Genomic DNA, 16,229 nt, shown 5'->3' on the forward strand with positions numbered 1-16,229 from the left:
TGTCTCTGTTAAATTATTAATTAATAAAAATTGTAGGGCGAGTAAAATTTTTATTCCTAATTATTATTGATCCTCTTTTCTAAATTAGCTTACATTTTAATTTTGATATAATAACCCTAAAAACGTAATAATCTAACAAAAGCTTAAAACTGAGTTTATTTGAGACTGAATTTTTACATCTATAGAATTTTCACAACATTAATAATCTTTGTTTTTTTTTCTTTTTTCTTTTTTCTTTTTTCTTTTTGGTCTTTTTTGCAAATGAAATAATCAAAAACAGTTCCCCGAAAACTGAAATGAAAGCAACAGCGCCACTGATATCCATAGAGCACAACAATGGCCGCCGGCGGAGCCAGCAGGAACGCCGCGGCCAACTCGGCCACTAAGCAGAGAACCAAACGCCGGAGAAATCCCCTTCCCGACCACCATCACCCCCACGACCTCTCTCAACTCATACCCCTCGCCGCCTCCGCCGCCGCCGCCGCCCACTCCTTCCTCACACAACACGACCTCCACCTCCTTCCCTCTCAAACCCTAGCCATCGAATCTTTAATCTCCTCCGCCTCCCTCTCTCTCTCAACCCTCTTCTCTCTCCTCAATAAACCTCGGCCGCCGCTACCTCTGCCTCCCGCTCCCGCATCCGCACCGCCCTGCTGGTTCCATCGCTTCCTCTCCGCCACCGGCGCCACTGACTACGATGCCCGATGGGCCGAAGCGTTTCGAATGTCGAAAGCTTCGTTCACGCTCCTTCTCAGACTCCTCACCCCCTCGCTCGGCTGCCTCTCGCCGATTCCGCCGAACTACGCGCTCGGTGCCGCCCTTTTCCGGCTGGTCCACGCCGCCTCGTACAAGGCCGTCGCCCGCCGCTTCATGCTTGACTCGGCCACCGCCTGCCGCGCATTTTACATGGTATGCAAGGCGATCACTGATAAATTGGGTAATTTATTCGAGTTTAGAACCGATATCAACCGAATTGTGGTAGGATTTGGGTGGATTTCGCTTCCCAATTGTTGTGGCGTTTTAGGGCTTGACCAATTTCAAATTGAAGGTGAGGCTTTGGGGGGAAATGGAGCTTTGTTGGTTCAGGCATTGGTGGATTCAGAGGGAAGGTTCTTAGACGTGTCAGCCGGTTGGCCAAGTTCAATGAAACCCGAAGCAATCCTCCACCAATCGAAACTGTTTTCGGGCATTGAGGAATCCAGGGAGTTGTTGAATGGGCCAGCTTTTGAGCTCAGTGCTGGCAATTCAATCCCCCAATACATTTTGGGGGACTATTGTTTCCCTCTCTTGCCATGGTTGCTTACTCCTTATGCTAAATCAGATAGTGATAATGTGTGGAATTCCTCAGAAATGGCATTCAATTCTGTTCATAGCCGCGGAATGGAGCTGGTTGGGATGGCATTTGGGCAACTTAGGGGGAGATGGAAGCTCCTATCAAAGAGGTGGAAGGAGCAATGCCTTGAGTCTTTCCCTTTTGTCATTGTGACATGTTGTTTGCTGCACAATTTCCTTATCAAGTGTAGCGAGGCGCTGCCTGAGGAGAATTTGGAATACTTGGGGGACCATCAACTTCCCTCGTTTGAAGGAGAGGCGGATGAGAATGGGAAGAGGATTAGGGATGTGCTTGCTGCACACTTGAACCGAGTAAGTCAAAGAACATAACTTTGTATTTGTATATTTTGCTGGGAGGTCCTTTGCTCTTCCTTTAATGGCGAACTTAATGGTACTTTTGTACTTCCAAGTAAATCTGGATGAGTTGGAGTTCATTTCTATTTTTGCTTCTTTTATTTGTATAGTTCTTCAATTTAAGCAGGTGTTTTTATGCTTGATTTCTTCAAAGGCTTTGAGATTTTACCTGAAAAATATGTTATTTGGTCAATTGGCCTAAAACTGAAAGAAGGTGAAGAACCTCAAACTGTAAAAAAAACTTTTTTTAGCAACTATGGCATCTGACTACGGATTTTATTTTAAGAATATGGAGGAAGGGCAGTGAACCAAATAATTAATTTGCTTATTGTATGGTCTGAATTTCTGAAGTGATTTGTCAGTGATATCGTCGAGGTGAGTGGATGAAATAGAGCAAATTTATAGCAAACGAGAGAGAGGATGACTAAATAAAACTTTGGTAAGAAATCCGTAAACATGACATAAGATATAATAATTATACTGAAGATGTAACTATGGATAGAGATGACTGGAGATCTAGACTTCATATAGTATGCTCTGCATAATGGAGTTAGGGTTTGTGATTATTGTTGTTGTATTTGTCAGTGACATTTTTTTTTTTTTTGTATATGTTTGTGCGTTGAGTATAGAACTGGGAGCCACTCACATGCTGATTCAACTCAATTTCAATCACTTGTATAACTGGGGAACAAATTGATCTCAGGTGCATGGAGGTATATATCCATTCCTCTCTTTCTTGTTAGATACCCCTTTCCTTCTTGGTGTTTTAAGGTGGAAATGGATTTGCTAAAGATTAGCACTGAAATTTTATGACCTCTGTGTGTCATCTCATCTCATCTTCTTCAAAAACAAAAAGGAGAAGAATTTATGTTGTTTGATCCAATGAATTTTATTCTTGTTGTCACTTACCTAACCCAACCCTTCTCATTTATTCGGCCTTGGGACCAGCTATCGGCTGTGATAGGTTGGCTCTTCTACAACAACAATACACTAAGCCTTTATCCCGCTATGGTTTGGCTCTTCTACATTGCTAAGAACATTATGTGTTGCCATTCAAATTTGAGGGATAATGTGATCCGTTCCTGGAGGAACACCCTGGATTTGATTGGATATTTTTACTGAGGATAGAAGTTTCTCCTTGAAAATAATTTTAGCTAGATTGCCTTTCTTATAGATGGCACAGAGCCAGGAACAGCCACAACGCTAGCCTCTTCTTTAACCATTTTTGTCCTTACTTATGCTTCAGTACCGTAATAAAGAAGAAAAACAAGCCGCTGATCTTGACATGCTTTGAGGGTGACTCTTGCGTCAGGAATTAAACAATTAATAGAACAGTTTCTATGATCAGGAATGGATGAATGGGTAATAGTAAGAATTATTTGTTTCTTTGATTAGGCCACTTATAGGAATTATCCAATATGACTAAGCCAGTGACTATTATCTTTGACCCATTGGAATCTAGCAAGATACACAGACATGACCTTTATAAAGAAATCGTTGCAATGTATATTGACATGCATGCATTTATCTGGCTAGTCTAATTGTTATATTTTTTCCTTTTCCTATTTTCTGGCTTAGGACTAGTTAAGCATAACTTGGGTCTTTATCTTTTGTAAGATTCTTATAACTCATATTATAACTAAGAGTTTTTTATTCTTAGATCACTTCCTTTTCAAATGATTAAACTATCTTTTATTGTATCTCATACATGTTATTTTGACACGAGTCACTCTAACTTTATCTTTTTACTTGTTGGCTAGGCATTCATCAAAAAATACTCATTTCATTATATTTTAACTTTTGCACATGTATTAGTTTATTACCCAATATTTTGAATGCTACTTGTACTTTTCTATTTTCATCATCATGCCACAATTTTATTCTTCATTAACTTTGTGAATGATTAATCTAAGAAGGATAAATTACATTTAACACCCTTAAGATTTTACAAAAAAATAGATGTATCCCTGATATTTGAGAAAATGGCAATGTTCCCCTCCACTTTACAACTCTCTATCTGTATATTTTTTTTTATTGTTATTAAAATTGTTAATACGATGAAAATATTTTTATATTTTCTCTTCTTTTTCCTTTAACCTTTTTTTTTTTTTTTTTTTTTATCTCGTGAACTTAAATTTGATAGTTTATCATTTTTTTGTTTTTTCTTGCCTCTAGTTTGGCAATGGTTTCACCATTTGCCAACCCAAAGGAACATGACTGATACATAGTCGAATTCTAACTAATTTGTAATATATGAAATGAAGCTGGAAGGGAAAAAGATATGAGACTATTCTGATTATACTTTCCAGTTCGAGTAATATTATTTTATCATATTACAAAATGAGTTATGAATATTCAATAAAAAATAATTAAAGACCAAAAGGAATTAATTTGCAGATGGTAAAAAGATTATTGTAATCTCATTTTCTATTAAAATTCAGATTTCACTAATGCTACTGAAAGTTAAAGAGGAGGAGGTGGGGACGGTGAATAACCTTTTCATACTTAACCTTTATTTTTGTAACCCAGACAAAAGACTATATGTACACACATTTAAATTTAGTATTTTGAAGGCTCGTTTTAGAGAATTGTTAATTTTTTTTTTTCATTAACAATAAAAATTGAGCATTTTTTTATATTTTTTTTGATAGTGTTGTTAGTTTTTAAAATTTTAAAAATAAAAAGTTGAATGTGTTGTTTAATGTAATCAAATTAGTTTAAAGGTAAAAGTAAATCAATTAATAGACAATAGTTGAATGACATTCTATCCTTAAAAGAATAGAGATCAAATTGGTTGAGCTAGATTTAGGGTTGTTAATGGTTTGATTTGGTTTTAATTTTTGTCAAAATCATAATCAAACTAAATTTAAACTATTAAAATCAAAACTAAATCATTACTCATTATTTTAAAAATTAAAAACCATAATCAAATCATTCGATTTAGGTTTGATTTCGATTTTAACTATAATTTTTTTAATTTGATCCATGCCAACAAACAAAAATAAACTCTTGCAAATAGAATCTATAAATGTTGGGAGGAGTCGAAAACTCAACCCTAATAAACCCCTTTTAAACTCAAATAGAAGCGACCAATTTCATACACAAAAGAATAGACAAAACATAAACAAGCATAAAACAAATTAACAATATCAACATAAGAGATTTATCGTGATTCACCCGTTAAAGAGGGTTACATCCACGTTGAGCTCCGACAAAGGGAGGTCACTGCACTATAGGGATAAAAATTTTACAGCCAACGATTACAGAACCAAAAACAACTCTCTGATCTCACTGTACAGAAAATAATCCCTCAGAAATTTAACTCCGCCCTATAACCACAATCTAAGGTTAGAGGCTTACAACTTAGAGAATAGAACAAAAACAGAACTTCGAAACAGAAAGAATGAGGATAAGAGAATGATCAGAACAAACCCTGGATGCAGCGGATAATCGGAGGCCGTCTCTTACCTGATCCCGATGAGATTGTAGCTGATATAAAGGAGACTCAAGTGGTGGAGATCGAGTCTTATAAAGGAAAGTGCAGAGCATCGACAATCGGGAGAGAGGCAGGCTAAAAGACAAGGATTAGCACGCCAAATGAAACGGCAGAGATGTTGTCGTTTTGGCCCTCCACCCAGGGCCCAAAACGCTGCCGTTTTGGGCAGCCATAGGGGTTGCCAAAATGACCCTCCAGCCCCTGCCAGAAACGGTGCCATATTTGAAGCTTCACTAACAACAATCTCCACCCTGAAGCTTCAATCATTAAGGGATAATCCACTAAAAGTGCAGCAAGCTACAACCTATGCCATCATCACTCAGGATGTTTGGTCTTTCAACCAACTGTGACATGCAGCAAGTCCAAACAGTGTTTGAACTTGGCTGCAGTCACAATTTTTGCCCCTATATCAGCTGGGTTGTTTTCTGTTGGGACCTTTTGAATAATTACATTTTCTTTGGCTACTTGGTCCCTTACAAAATGAAACTTTATATCTACATGTTTAGTTCTCTCATGATACACAGGGTTCTTACATAAATGTATGGCACTCTGACTATCAGAAAATACTATAACCTTACCTTGCAACATGTGAATTTCCTTTAACAAACCTTGGAGCCATATGGCTTCTTTGAAGGCATCAGTGACAGCCACATATTCTACCTCAGTGGAAGACAGTGCAATCAAATGCTGCAACTGAGACTTCCAGTTGATGCAGTTCCCTCCTAGGGTAAAGAAGAAAGAAGTTGTAGATTTTCGAGAGTCCCTGTCACCAGCAAAGTCAAAGTCCACATATCCAACAAGATTAAAAACATCACAATTCTTTTTATAAATTAACCCAATATCAGCAGAGCCATTAATGTACCTTAACATATACTTTAAAGCTTTCTAGTGAATTTTACTAGGGTTAGACATGAATCTACTAAGTAGAGAAATTGAAAAAGCTAAATCAGGCCTGGTACTAATCATTGAGTACATTATGGTTCCAATGACATTAGTATATGGGATTTTTTTCCATTTTAAGCATTTCAGAATCAGACATTGGACACTGTTTTTAGATAAGATGAAGTGACCAGCCAATGGAACATTTACTGGTTTACAACCAGACATGCCAAACTTTTGAACAGATTTTAACAAATAATCATGTTGATGAATTTTCAGACAAGAATTATTCCTATCTCTTTCAATAATCATTCCTAAAATTCTTCTAGCAGGTCCTAAGTCTTTCATGTCAAAGTTGGTATTTAACAGTGATTTTAACTCACAAATTTTAGACTTAAACTTGCTAATTAATAGAATGTCATCAACATACAGCAGCAAATAAACAGGAGTATCAGATAATATGAAGTAGAAACAATTATCATATTCATTTCTGTTAAAACCAATCCCAGTTACAAAATTGTCAATTTTTTTATACCATTGACGTGGAGATTGTTTTAACCCATACAAGGACTTCTTTAACAAACAAATATGATCAGGATGTTTTTTGTTAACATAGCCTACTGGCTGATCCATATAAATTAATTCTTCTAAGTCCCCATGTAAGAAAGCAGTTTTATCATCCAGTTGTTCTAATTCTAAATTATACTGAACAACTATTGCAAGTATCATTCGAATAGTTTTAAATTTAACAACAGGGGAAAAAATTTCAGTATAATCAATACTTTCCCTCTGGGTAAACCCTTTAGCTACTAATTTAGCTTTAAATCTTAAGGGATCAGAGGGTAACATACCTTCTTTGACTTTGAACAGCCACTTACATTTTATCAGCTTCTGCTTCTGAGGTCTTGGGACCAGTTCCCAAGTGTTGTTTGTCATCAAAGAGTTCATCTCTTCGTCCATAGTTTGCTGCCATTTTAAACAGTCATGGGAGCTGACAGCCTCCTCATAGGAGGTAGGCTCACTACTCCTCATCTCCAAACTTGCCACTAAGGCACAGTAAACTAAATCTGAGTAAGAATATCTTGCAGGAGGCTTTATAGTCCTCCTACTTCTGTCCCTTGCCAGCTGGTAGTCCCTTAGGATCTGGTGTGGAGAGTCATATTGCTCTTCCTCTCCTTCAGGAGCTATAGATGGCTCCTCATGATCACTTTCATGATCAGAGGGTAAGTCAACTTCAGGGTTTGAAACATCTGAGGAGGAAGTAGCCGGCAGATCGGGAACATCTGCCGGTTGCTCCACCTCATTTTGGGTATTACCAATTATAGGAAAGTCATCTGGGGTGCTAGGTGTAGGATAGTCTTCCAAATTTTTTGATTTACAAGGGAAGATAGATTCATTAAATATAACATCTCTGCTAATTATTATCTTGACTCCACCTGAACTCTTATCCCACAACCTATATCCTTTTGTTCCATCTTGGTACCCCATAAAAACACATTTTATGGATCTAGGATCCAATTTTCCCACTAATTGGTGGGCATATGCCTCACAACCAAAAACCTTAAGATAATTGAAATTTAATTTTCTTCCTGTCCATTTTTCTTCTGGACACTTTAAGTTCAAAATAGTGGAAGGGCTACGATTTATCAAGTGGGCAGCAATGGAGAGAGCTTCTCTCCAAAATGTTTTAGGTAGGCCAGCTGTAAAGAGGAGGCATCTAACTTTTTCTAACAAGGTCCTATTCATTCTCTCAGCTACTCCATTTTGTTGGGGTGTATTCCTCACAGTTTTATGCCTAACAATGCCATGAGAGTCACAAAATTCATCAAAGTCTCTATTACAGAATTCTAAGCCATTGTCAGTTCTTAGGGTTTTAACCCTTTTGTCTGATTGGTTCTCTACTAAGACTTTCCAAGTTTTAAATTTGTCTAAAGTCTGATCCTTAGTTCTAAGAGGAAAAACCCAAACCTTCCTTGTATAGTCATCCACAATGGATAGAAAGTATCTGTTCCCACCGAAAGTAGGCTTTTGAGAGGAACCCCACAAATCAGCATGCACATACTCTAAGCATACATTCGCCAAGTGAGTTCCTGTATGGAAACTCATCTGTGTTGTTTGCTTAGGATGCATGACTCACAAAAGTTCAAAAGATCTGTAGGCACTGAACCAAGGTAACCTTGGTTTGATAGAGCCTTCAGACCTTTCTAGCTCATGTGACCAAGTCTCAAGTGTTAGAGATCTGTCTTATCAACTTTAGCCATGCATGTAATTGAAAAATTAACAGAGGGTAATGAATAACCATTTAAAACATATAGACCATGTCTTTTAGTACCAGTGAGAATTAGGTGTTTATTCTTAAAGACATGCATATTCCCTTTTTTTGCTTTATAAGAATAACCTAATTCATCTAAGGTTCCAAGAGATATGAGATTTCTTTTTAACCCAGGCACATATCTAACATTTATAAGAATCTTAATCTTGTTATCATGCACTTTCAAAGATGTATCACCCATGCCTTGAACATAACAAGTTTGATTGTTACCCATATAAACAGTTCTTGTTTCTTTGTTACTAAAATTTTGAAACCACTCAATGTTTGGACACATGTGAAATGAACAACCCGAGTCCATTATCCATTCATTAACAACAGTTGAGCTAGAAACAGTAAGAACTTCAACTAGGTTATTAGAGCTACTTGCAGCTACCGATGCTTCCCCCCTTTGTTTTTGTTTCTTTAGCAAGTCATAACAATATTTCTTTATGTGACCCTCTTTTTCACAATGGTAGCATTTCCATTTAGGCTTTTGCTTACCCTTAAAACCTGAACCTACTGTTTGGTTACTGTTTCCTATGTTATTTCTCTTATTAGATTTACCTTTAACAAACAGATTGTTAGCTGATTTCTTAGATGCATTTAATTCTAATTCTCTTGCCTTAATTCCTAAGATAACAAGGTCTAAACTAGGCACAATACCAGTATACTGTAAAGCATGTTTAACAACATTGTATTCATCAGGCAGTGAATTTAAAAGGATCATAGCCTCACTGGTATCACCAAGGGCTTGATTAGTTCCTCTTAACAATAAACTAAATTTGGTAAACTCATCTATGTTTTCATCCATAGATTTAGAAACATTCATCTTAAAGTTAAATAGCATACCCTTTAAATAAACTAAATTTTGAGCAGATAAAACAGAGTATAATGAATCTAGTTTATTCCACAGTTCAAGAAGGGTATTCATGCCATCTACTTTACGTATAACACTATCACCAAGATGCAAAAAAATAAGATTGAATGCTTCTTCCCTTACCTCATCAGCTCTTGAGAGCTGTTCTGCTGTCCATTTCTCTTCGTTGGATTCAAGTGCAATAAGCACTTTATGATGAAGAGAATGACTCTCATCTTTTTCTTCCAACTACCGAAATCACTTTTACCATCGAATGTACCGATTTCAAATCGGGTTGATGTCATCTTTGCTTTGCACGAAGGTACCCTAGGAAACCATAGACACTGACCAGACTCACTTAGTAAAAAATAATAGACCGATGAAAGACTTACAGTAAACCTTAGGAATCCAAGAACGACAACATCACACCAGTAAACCTTAACCGAGACAAACCTCAGTCGAAGGTACTGCGAGTATAAAAGGCTCTGATACCACTGTTGGGATGAGCCGAAAGCTCAACCCTAATCACCCCCCTTTAAACTCAAATAGAAGAGACCAATTTCATACACAAAAGAATGGACAAAACATAAACAAGCATAAAACAAATTAACGATATCAACACAAGAGATTTACCGTGGTTCATCAGTTAAAGAGGGCTACATCCACGTTGAGCTCCGACAAAGGAGGTCATTGCACTATAGGGATAAAAATTTTATTGTCAACGATTACAAAATCAAAAACAACTCTCTGATTTCACTGTACAGAAAATAATCCCTTAGAAATTTAACTCCGCCCCATAACCACAATCTAAGGTTAGAGGCTTACAACTTAGAGAATAGAACAAAAACAGAACATCGAAACAGAGAGAATGAGGATAAGAGAATGATCAGAACAAACCCTGGATGCAGCGGATAATCGGAGGCCGTCTCTTACCTGATCTCGATGAGACTGTAGCTGATATAAAGGAGACTTAAGCGGTGGAAATTGAGTCGTATAAAGGAAAGTGCAGAGCATCGACGATCGGGAGAGAGGCAGGCTAAAAGACAAGGATTAGCACGCCAAATGAAACGGCAGAGAGGTTGCCGTTTTGGCCCTCCACCCAGGATCCAAAACGCTGTCGTTTTGGGCAGCCATAGGGGTTTGCCAAAATGACCCTCCAGCCCCTGCCAGAAACGGTGCCGTATTTGAAGCTTCACTTACAACAATAAATTTTTTTGATAATTTCACAACAAATAAAGGCAAATTTTGATAAAGTTACTTTCTTCTTGCATAAAGTTATAAATTAACTTTAAACTTCTTGAATATAAGTATTTGATTGATAAAAATAAAATAATTTAAGATTAGGTTTTATAATATATGTATATTCAGTTCGATTTGGTTCGGTTACTTACACATTCGATTTGGATTTTGATTTGTATTTAGTGAAAATCATAACCAAATCATACCCATTAAAACAGTATTCAATTTTTTCTCAAATCAAATCATTACCTAGTCAAACAATTTTTAATCGTGTTGACCGATTCGATTTCGCGCAGTAGCTACATGCGATTAGCTTAGCTCTTTATAGCCATTATGTGGTTAAAAAATTAAATTGATTTAAATATCCAACATAATTTTTTCAAATTTAAATTGAATTATTTTAAAATTAAAAAATATATTATAGTTTAAAAATATAATAAAATAAAATAAATTTACAGGTTAAATTTGAGTCGACTAAGCTGCTCGTTTGGCATATCAAGCAAGAAGTAAATTAATGTCATCGCCAAAATTAAAAAGTTCAAAATAATTAAAAAAATGAAGACAATATTTTTATGTGTAAAAAAATTGTTGACATTTTAAAAAATAAGAATAAATAGTCAGCGCAGAATTTTCTATTTTTATGTACAAAACTTTTAAAAACAAAAACAGAAGACCTAAATATAAAAGTTCAAATTGGCCCAAAAACTCACTTTTCAAATTTAAAATACGTGCAAAATGGTTTGAACGAATAGTGTATAAAATTTTCTTTGAATTTATTATCTCAGCCAAAAAGGAGAGGAAAAAACATTAAAGACCATAAACCTTGACTGAATATTCTCTTACTTTAAATTTTGTAAATGCAAATTTTTTAATATAAATCTTTTAATTACTGAAAAATAACATTAAACCAATATAATAGATATTAAGCTCTCCCGTCATTTGTTACTTAAAATATTAACATTCTTTTATTTCTTAATGTTAAGTTTCCCCTGCCTGAACACATAAACTTAGAAACTGATTTGGGTGGGGTGCGCCAGGCCAAGGCAGCAGTGCAACGCCAGGGCGACGCGCGAGGACCCCAGAAGCAAGCTACTGTGGTGGGCCCTCCCCCTAAAAAGATTAATTTAATATCATGTGAGCCGATGGCCCACGTATCAGATATTAAACTGATAAGAACAGATACTACACTTGATCTTAGCCAAAAGGCCGAGAAAGGTATGCTTGGCCGGTGGGCTGGACTCTCCATTTATTGTTGGTCTCAACTCGCCTCTTGCATTGTTCGGCCGATGTGGGATGACACTGGCAACGCAAATCCTGAGTTTTTTTTATGTGATATTATTGTTCTATGTGGGTTGTTCAAAATGTGGACCACAAGCCATACACAAATCCAATTACCACGGACGGACACCAAGGGTTGGTTCGAGATTATCTGGATTCAGAATGTTTCTTAACCAATAGGCTAACTAAGAAGTCAGACGTCTATGCCTCCTGTCCTGCCTTAAAGGTATGAGTTTCACTCTGTGTTTGTTTGCCAACAAACTATATGTTAATGTGCTGTGTGCCTTTCCTTTCCGGTTTCATCTGTGTACAAGGAGGGTGGGTTAGACTTATCCAAGACTCAATAGAGTTTTGAACGACAGTTTGTTATTTTCGTTTAAAAATAATAAGCGCACGTCAATCCGCTATCTTTTCTTGTGGTGGCGTTTAAATTTGGAATGTGCTGGCTAGACTTACCGGGAGAATCTTTAGTGCCAGTCTGTGTGCCCATGGTTGAGATATTTACAACCACAACATAAATTCAAGATATATGTTTTAAAGCCAAAAACATTTTGTTCATAATTTTTTATGTTTTTTTTTATATAATTTTAAATGTATTTTTAAATCTTACAAAATTATTCATTTAAATATTTGACCAACAAGTGATACGCATGCACACCAACACTCTCCTTATCTCTCTCTAGCAACGTATTCTCAACTCCCCTTATTCTCTCTCTTTGGCTGCATCTCCTCTAGCGTCATCTCCTTAGCTCTTTCTCCTTCTCTTTCTCTCTCCAACAATGTTTCCTCAGCTCTTTCTCTCTCTCTGGCAATGTCATCTTAGATCTGGCAACATCTCTAGTCTCTCTCCCCCTATCTGGTTGCATCTCCTAATCTTACTCTCTCTCTCTCTCTCCCTCTTACATTTCCTTAACTCCCATTCTTTCTCCAAATGATTCTCCTCAATTGTCTCTTATCTCTCCAATGTCTCATCTGACTACTTCTTCTCCAACATCTCATCTCTCTCCAATGTCTCTTCAGCTCAATCTTTCTCTCTCTCCAACTACATCACCTCAGATTTGACGACATCTTCAATCTCATTTTCTCTCTCTAGCGACGTCTTCTCAACTCCATCTCTTTATTCGACGAAGCTACAAAGCTCTTACTCAGGCAACTAGAATAGTTAAAAGTAGAGGAAGAGGATCTAAAAAAGAAAGATGAAGGAAGAAAATGCCAAAGCCAGAGCTACTCGAACTTTTTACATGATTGATTATGACAAATCATATTCTTCCTCGTCCTTGTAATCAAGCGGTAATGAAGAGAGAAAATGAGTTGAGGAGATGCCAGAAAGAAAGAAAGAGGTAAGGAAATGTAGCTAGATAGATAGAGAGAGAGAGAGAGAGAGAGAGAGAGAGAGAAGACTGGAAACATCGTTGAATTTGAGGTGACACAGCCAGATAAAGGGGAGATGATGGAGGAGACGTAGCCGAAAGAGATGCATGAGACACCAAAAGAGAATCAGCTAGAGAGATGAGGGAATTGAGGAGACATTTAGAGGGAGAGAGAGAGTTGGTGAGACACAATCGGATAGAAAAATGAGATAGGAGACACGTTTCAAATTTGAAGTGACATAGCCAAAGAGAGAGAAAGAGTAAGGGAGTTGAGAAGACGCCACTAGTCATGTATTTAAATAAGTGATTTTACACAATTTAGGATATATTTAAAATTATGAAAAATATAGAGTTTCAAATTTGAAAAAAAAAAAAAAAAGAGTAAAAGTTGAGGGGACAAAAATATGCTCTCTCTTTTTAACTTACTTTTTTAAGGAAAATGCTACTTGTACATAAGAAATGATCGAAATGAGCCAAAATGACAAAAATACCCTTACTTGCAATTGCTTCCCCTTCCTTTCTCATGGTCGCCTCCTCTTTCCTCCCTCTCCCATTCTCATCCTTTCGTTGATTCTCGCTGCAACTGTAATACCCCATACCTATGTGAGGTCACCGTGTAATTTAAGTGAATTTAAAATACCAAAAAATGAGTTTGATAGTAAAATAATTCGTTGAATCGACGGGAGGGAGTACCCCGGGACTTAGATGTCTAAACAAAATGTACATTAGTAACGAGCATCCCGAGAAAAGAATTATGGCATCGAAAGAAATAAGATCGGGAACAATTTTCGGTATAGTTAAAATGCAGCTATGAATTAAGCTGTAATACCAAATTGTTATAGACGACTTCTGGGAAGTCAACGGAAGCTTAAGGGGGCTTTGGTTTTTCAAAAGGAAAAAAGGAACAACCATTTGGTAGTTTCAAGAAGAAACAAAGAGGTTTAGGGTCAAAACGAAGATTTAGGCATAAGTGTAATTTATTGATTTTAGCCAAGAGAGGTCGAAACAATGGTTTTTCTTTGTTTTCAGGGGTGGAATAAAGAGTTTAGATCTTATGGGGCTTAGTGGGATAGTTGGATAATTCAGGGGCTTGAGGATAAGGGCCAAAATGCAAAAGAAAATTTTAAGGGGGCCAAAATGCAATTTTCAAAAATCTGCTCAAACATGGTAGATCTGGCAGCGATTTTTGGCCAGAAAATCTAGAGATTTGGCAACTGTTCTTCAATAGAGCATGGCCGAGCATGGGCCAAGGTCGCGTAAGGGCGAAGCAACGGCCTCTGATTGGTCGAAAAACAGACGAATTTGGTTATAAATAGCCGAGTTTTAGTTGAGGGTTTGCATCAAAGATTTTACTCCGGATTTCTCACATTTGGGAGCGAATCAGAGGTCAGGGATAAGGGGCTTTTGTTCCCCAGGTTGTGAGAATCAATTCTGGGAATTTTGAGAGTTTTTGGAGTAGTATAGGGGGTGTTTTCGCATATATATATATTCGGTCGCATATATATATACATATTGCGGGAGTGGTTAAAGCGGGTTGTAGAGTGATCAATCGAAGGATCTAAAAAGGGGATTTTGGTCGCGAGGCTATGGGCAAATAACCTGAAAAGTTTCGTGTCAATCGGAGTTCGAATCGAATGTCAATTTGGTTGGCCAGAGTTCGGTGGCGGGTGGCTTGGGCGGGCTATTTTTGGCCAAATCGGAGGGCTTTCGGTGGTGTTTTTCGACAAAAAAGGGTACCATTGGGATCGACTAAGGGAGAGGAGCAACTTGGTGTCGTCGCTTCGATTTTCCGGTGTGCTGTCGCCGGAGAAGATGACCGGACGTATTTTCTGTATTTTCTAAATGCTGAAAATATAGAAAATTCGAGAAAAAATAGAATTAAAATTCTGGAAAAATATCCATAAATTCAAGGAAAAGGAATAGTTTATTTTGATAAATATTTATCTTGGAAATTTCTTGAGAAGATAATAATTTTGGATTTTTGAAGGGAAAGGTAAATGAAAAATAAATATGAGAGATTTTTATAAAATTCTGAGAAAATTCCAGAAGGATAAGGAATTTATTTTATGAGTTTGGGTAATTTTTTTTGAAGTAGATTCAAAGGAAATCAAGGAGAAATAAATTTTATCAAGGAAAAGTAATTATAGAAATTTGAGAAAATAGGAAAAAAATCTGAAAAATTTTTAGAAAATTCCATAGGCTTATAAATATTCTTTTATGAATTTTTGTGGAGAAAAATTTAGAAAAAAAATGCTTGAAGAGGTATTTACTTGAAATTATTGAGAGAAAAATAGGAAGAAATTAGAGAAAAATAATAAGAAAATTGAGAAAATAGATATTGATTTCCCTTTGAATGCATTCGATGTTTAGGGTATCGTTGAGGCTCGAGGTTGAGTTATAGTACGCTTGGTACGAGAATCGAGGCAGTGCACGAGGTTTATTGTGATGGTTGTCCAAACGATTATTTACACATATATTAAATTTCGTATGGTAAATTGCATACATTGAGATATTGATTTTATGTCATGCATGTTATGATTTTCGGCATTGGCATGTTATGTGTTGTTCATGTGAGGCGTGGGTTGTTAACTTGTGATGTAGCCTCGAGTGACAACACTCGGGATGCGCACCAAGAATTAATGCTATGTGACCCACTTGGGACGGGACTGAGATGGACTTCACCTTGCGGTACTCAAGTGGTGGGGCTGAGAGTGGACACCATCCCGGTTGTTGGCTCAAGTGGCGGGGCTGAGAGTGGACACTACCCCAGGTTCCTTTGAGCAATAGCATTAATACCGAGGTGTCGTTGATTTCGGGGATAGTGCTGATGTGATACTCTTGGGGCTAGGGTTGCGTTGGGTTTTGGAATGCTTTTGAGTAGGAGCGTAATGCCTAACAATGACAATTGGGTGATTCCAGGGTTCATATGTCGAGGTTGTCTCTCTTAAGTAGGATTGTGTTTGCCAATGGGTCGATGTGGTCGTGTCGCCTTTAAAGAGATTGCATTTTCCCCGGTTAGGGCTAACTGCTATGTGGGATTCTCTTAGGCTGGGGCATGTCAGGATTTATCGGTTTATATATATGATTTTGCATATATTCATGAAAATATTTTTG

At 37.0% G+C, this 16,229-nt stretch overlaps 1 protein-coding gene and 1 non-coding gene across 3 annotated transcripts; one reads left to right on the forward strand and one right to left on the reverse strand.

Moving 5' to 3' along the window:
• The first annotated feature begins 273 nt into the window (after positions 1–273).
• LOC127794037 (protein ANTAGONIST OF LIKE HETEROCHROMATIN PROTEIN 1) lies at positions 274–3,114 on the forward strand. Of its 2 annotated transcripts, XM_052324901.1 has the most exons (2): positions 274–1,644; positions 2,316–3,114. In XM_052324901.1, the coding sequence occupies exons 1-2, from the start codon at positions 337–339 to the stop codon at positions 2,337–2,339; spliced, it is 1,332 nt and encodes a 443-aa protein (XP_052180861.1). In that variant the 5' UTR covers positions 274–336; the 3' UTR covers positions 2,340–3,114. The 2 variants fall into 2 exon arrangements, with proteins under 2 accessions (XP_052180861.1, XP_052180863.1); XM_052324903.1 differs by lacking the exon at positions 2,316–3,114 and having other exon boundaries at positions 274–1,829.
• An 8,376-nt stretch (positions 3,115–11,490) lies between these two features.
• LOC127796093 (U2 spliceosomal RNA) lies at positions 11,491–11,686 on the reverse strand. The gene has a single exon (XR_008021926.1). It is a non-coding gene; the product is annotated as a U2 spliceosomal RNA (small nuclear RNA).
• Positions 11,687–16,229: the final 4,543 nt, after the last annotated feature.

Source organism: Diospyros lotus, chromosome 2 (assembly GCF_014633365.1).
Source record: "Diospyros lotus cultivar Yz01 chromosome 2, ASM1463336v1, whole genome shotgun sequence".
Classification (NCBI taxonomy): Eukaryota; Viridiplantae; Streptophyta; class Magnoliopsida; order Ericales; family Ebenaceae; genus Diospyros; species Diospyros lotus.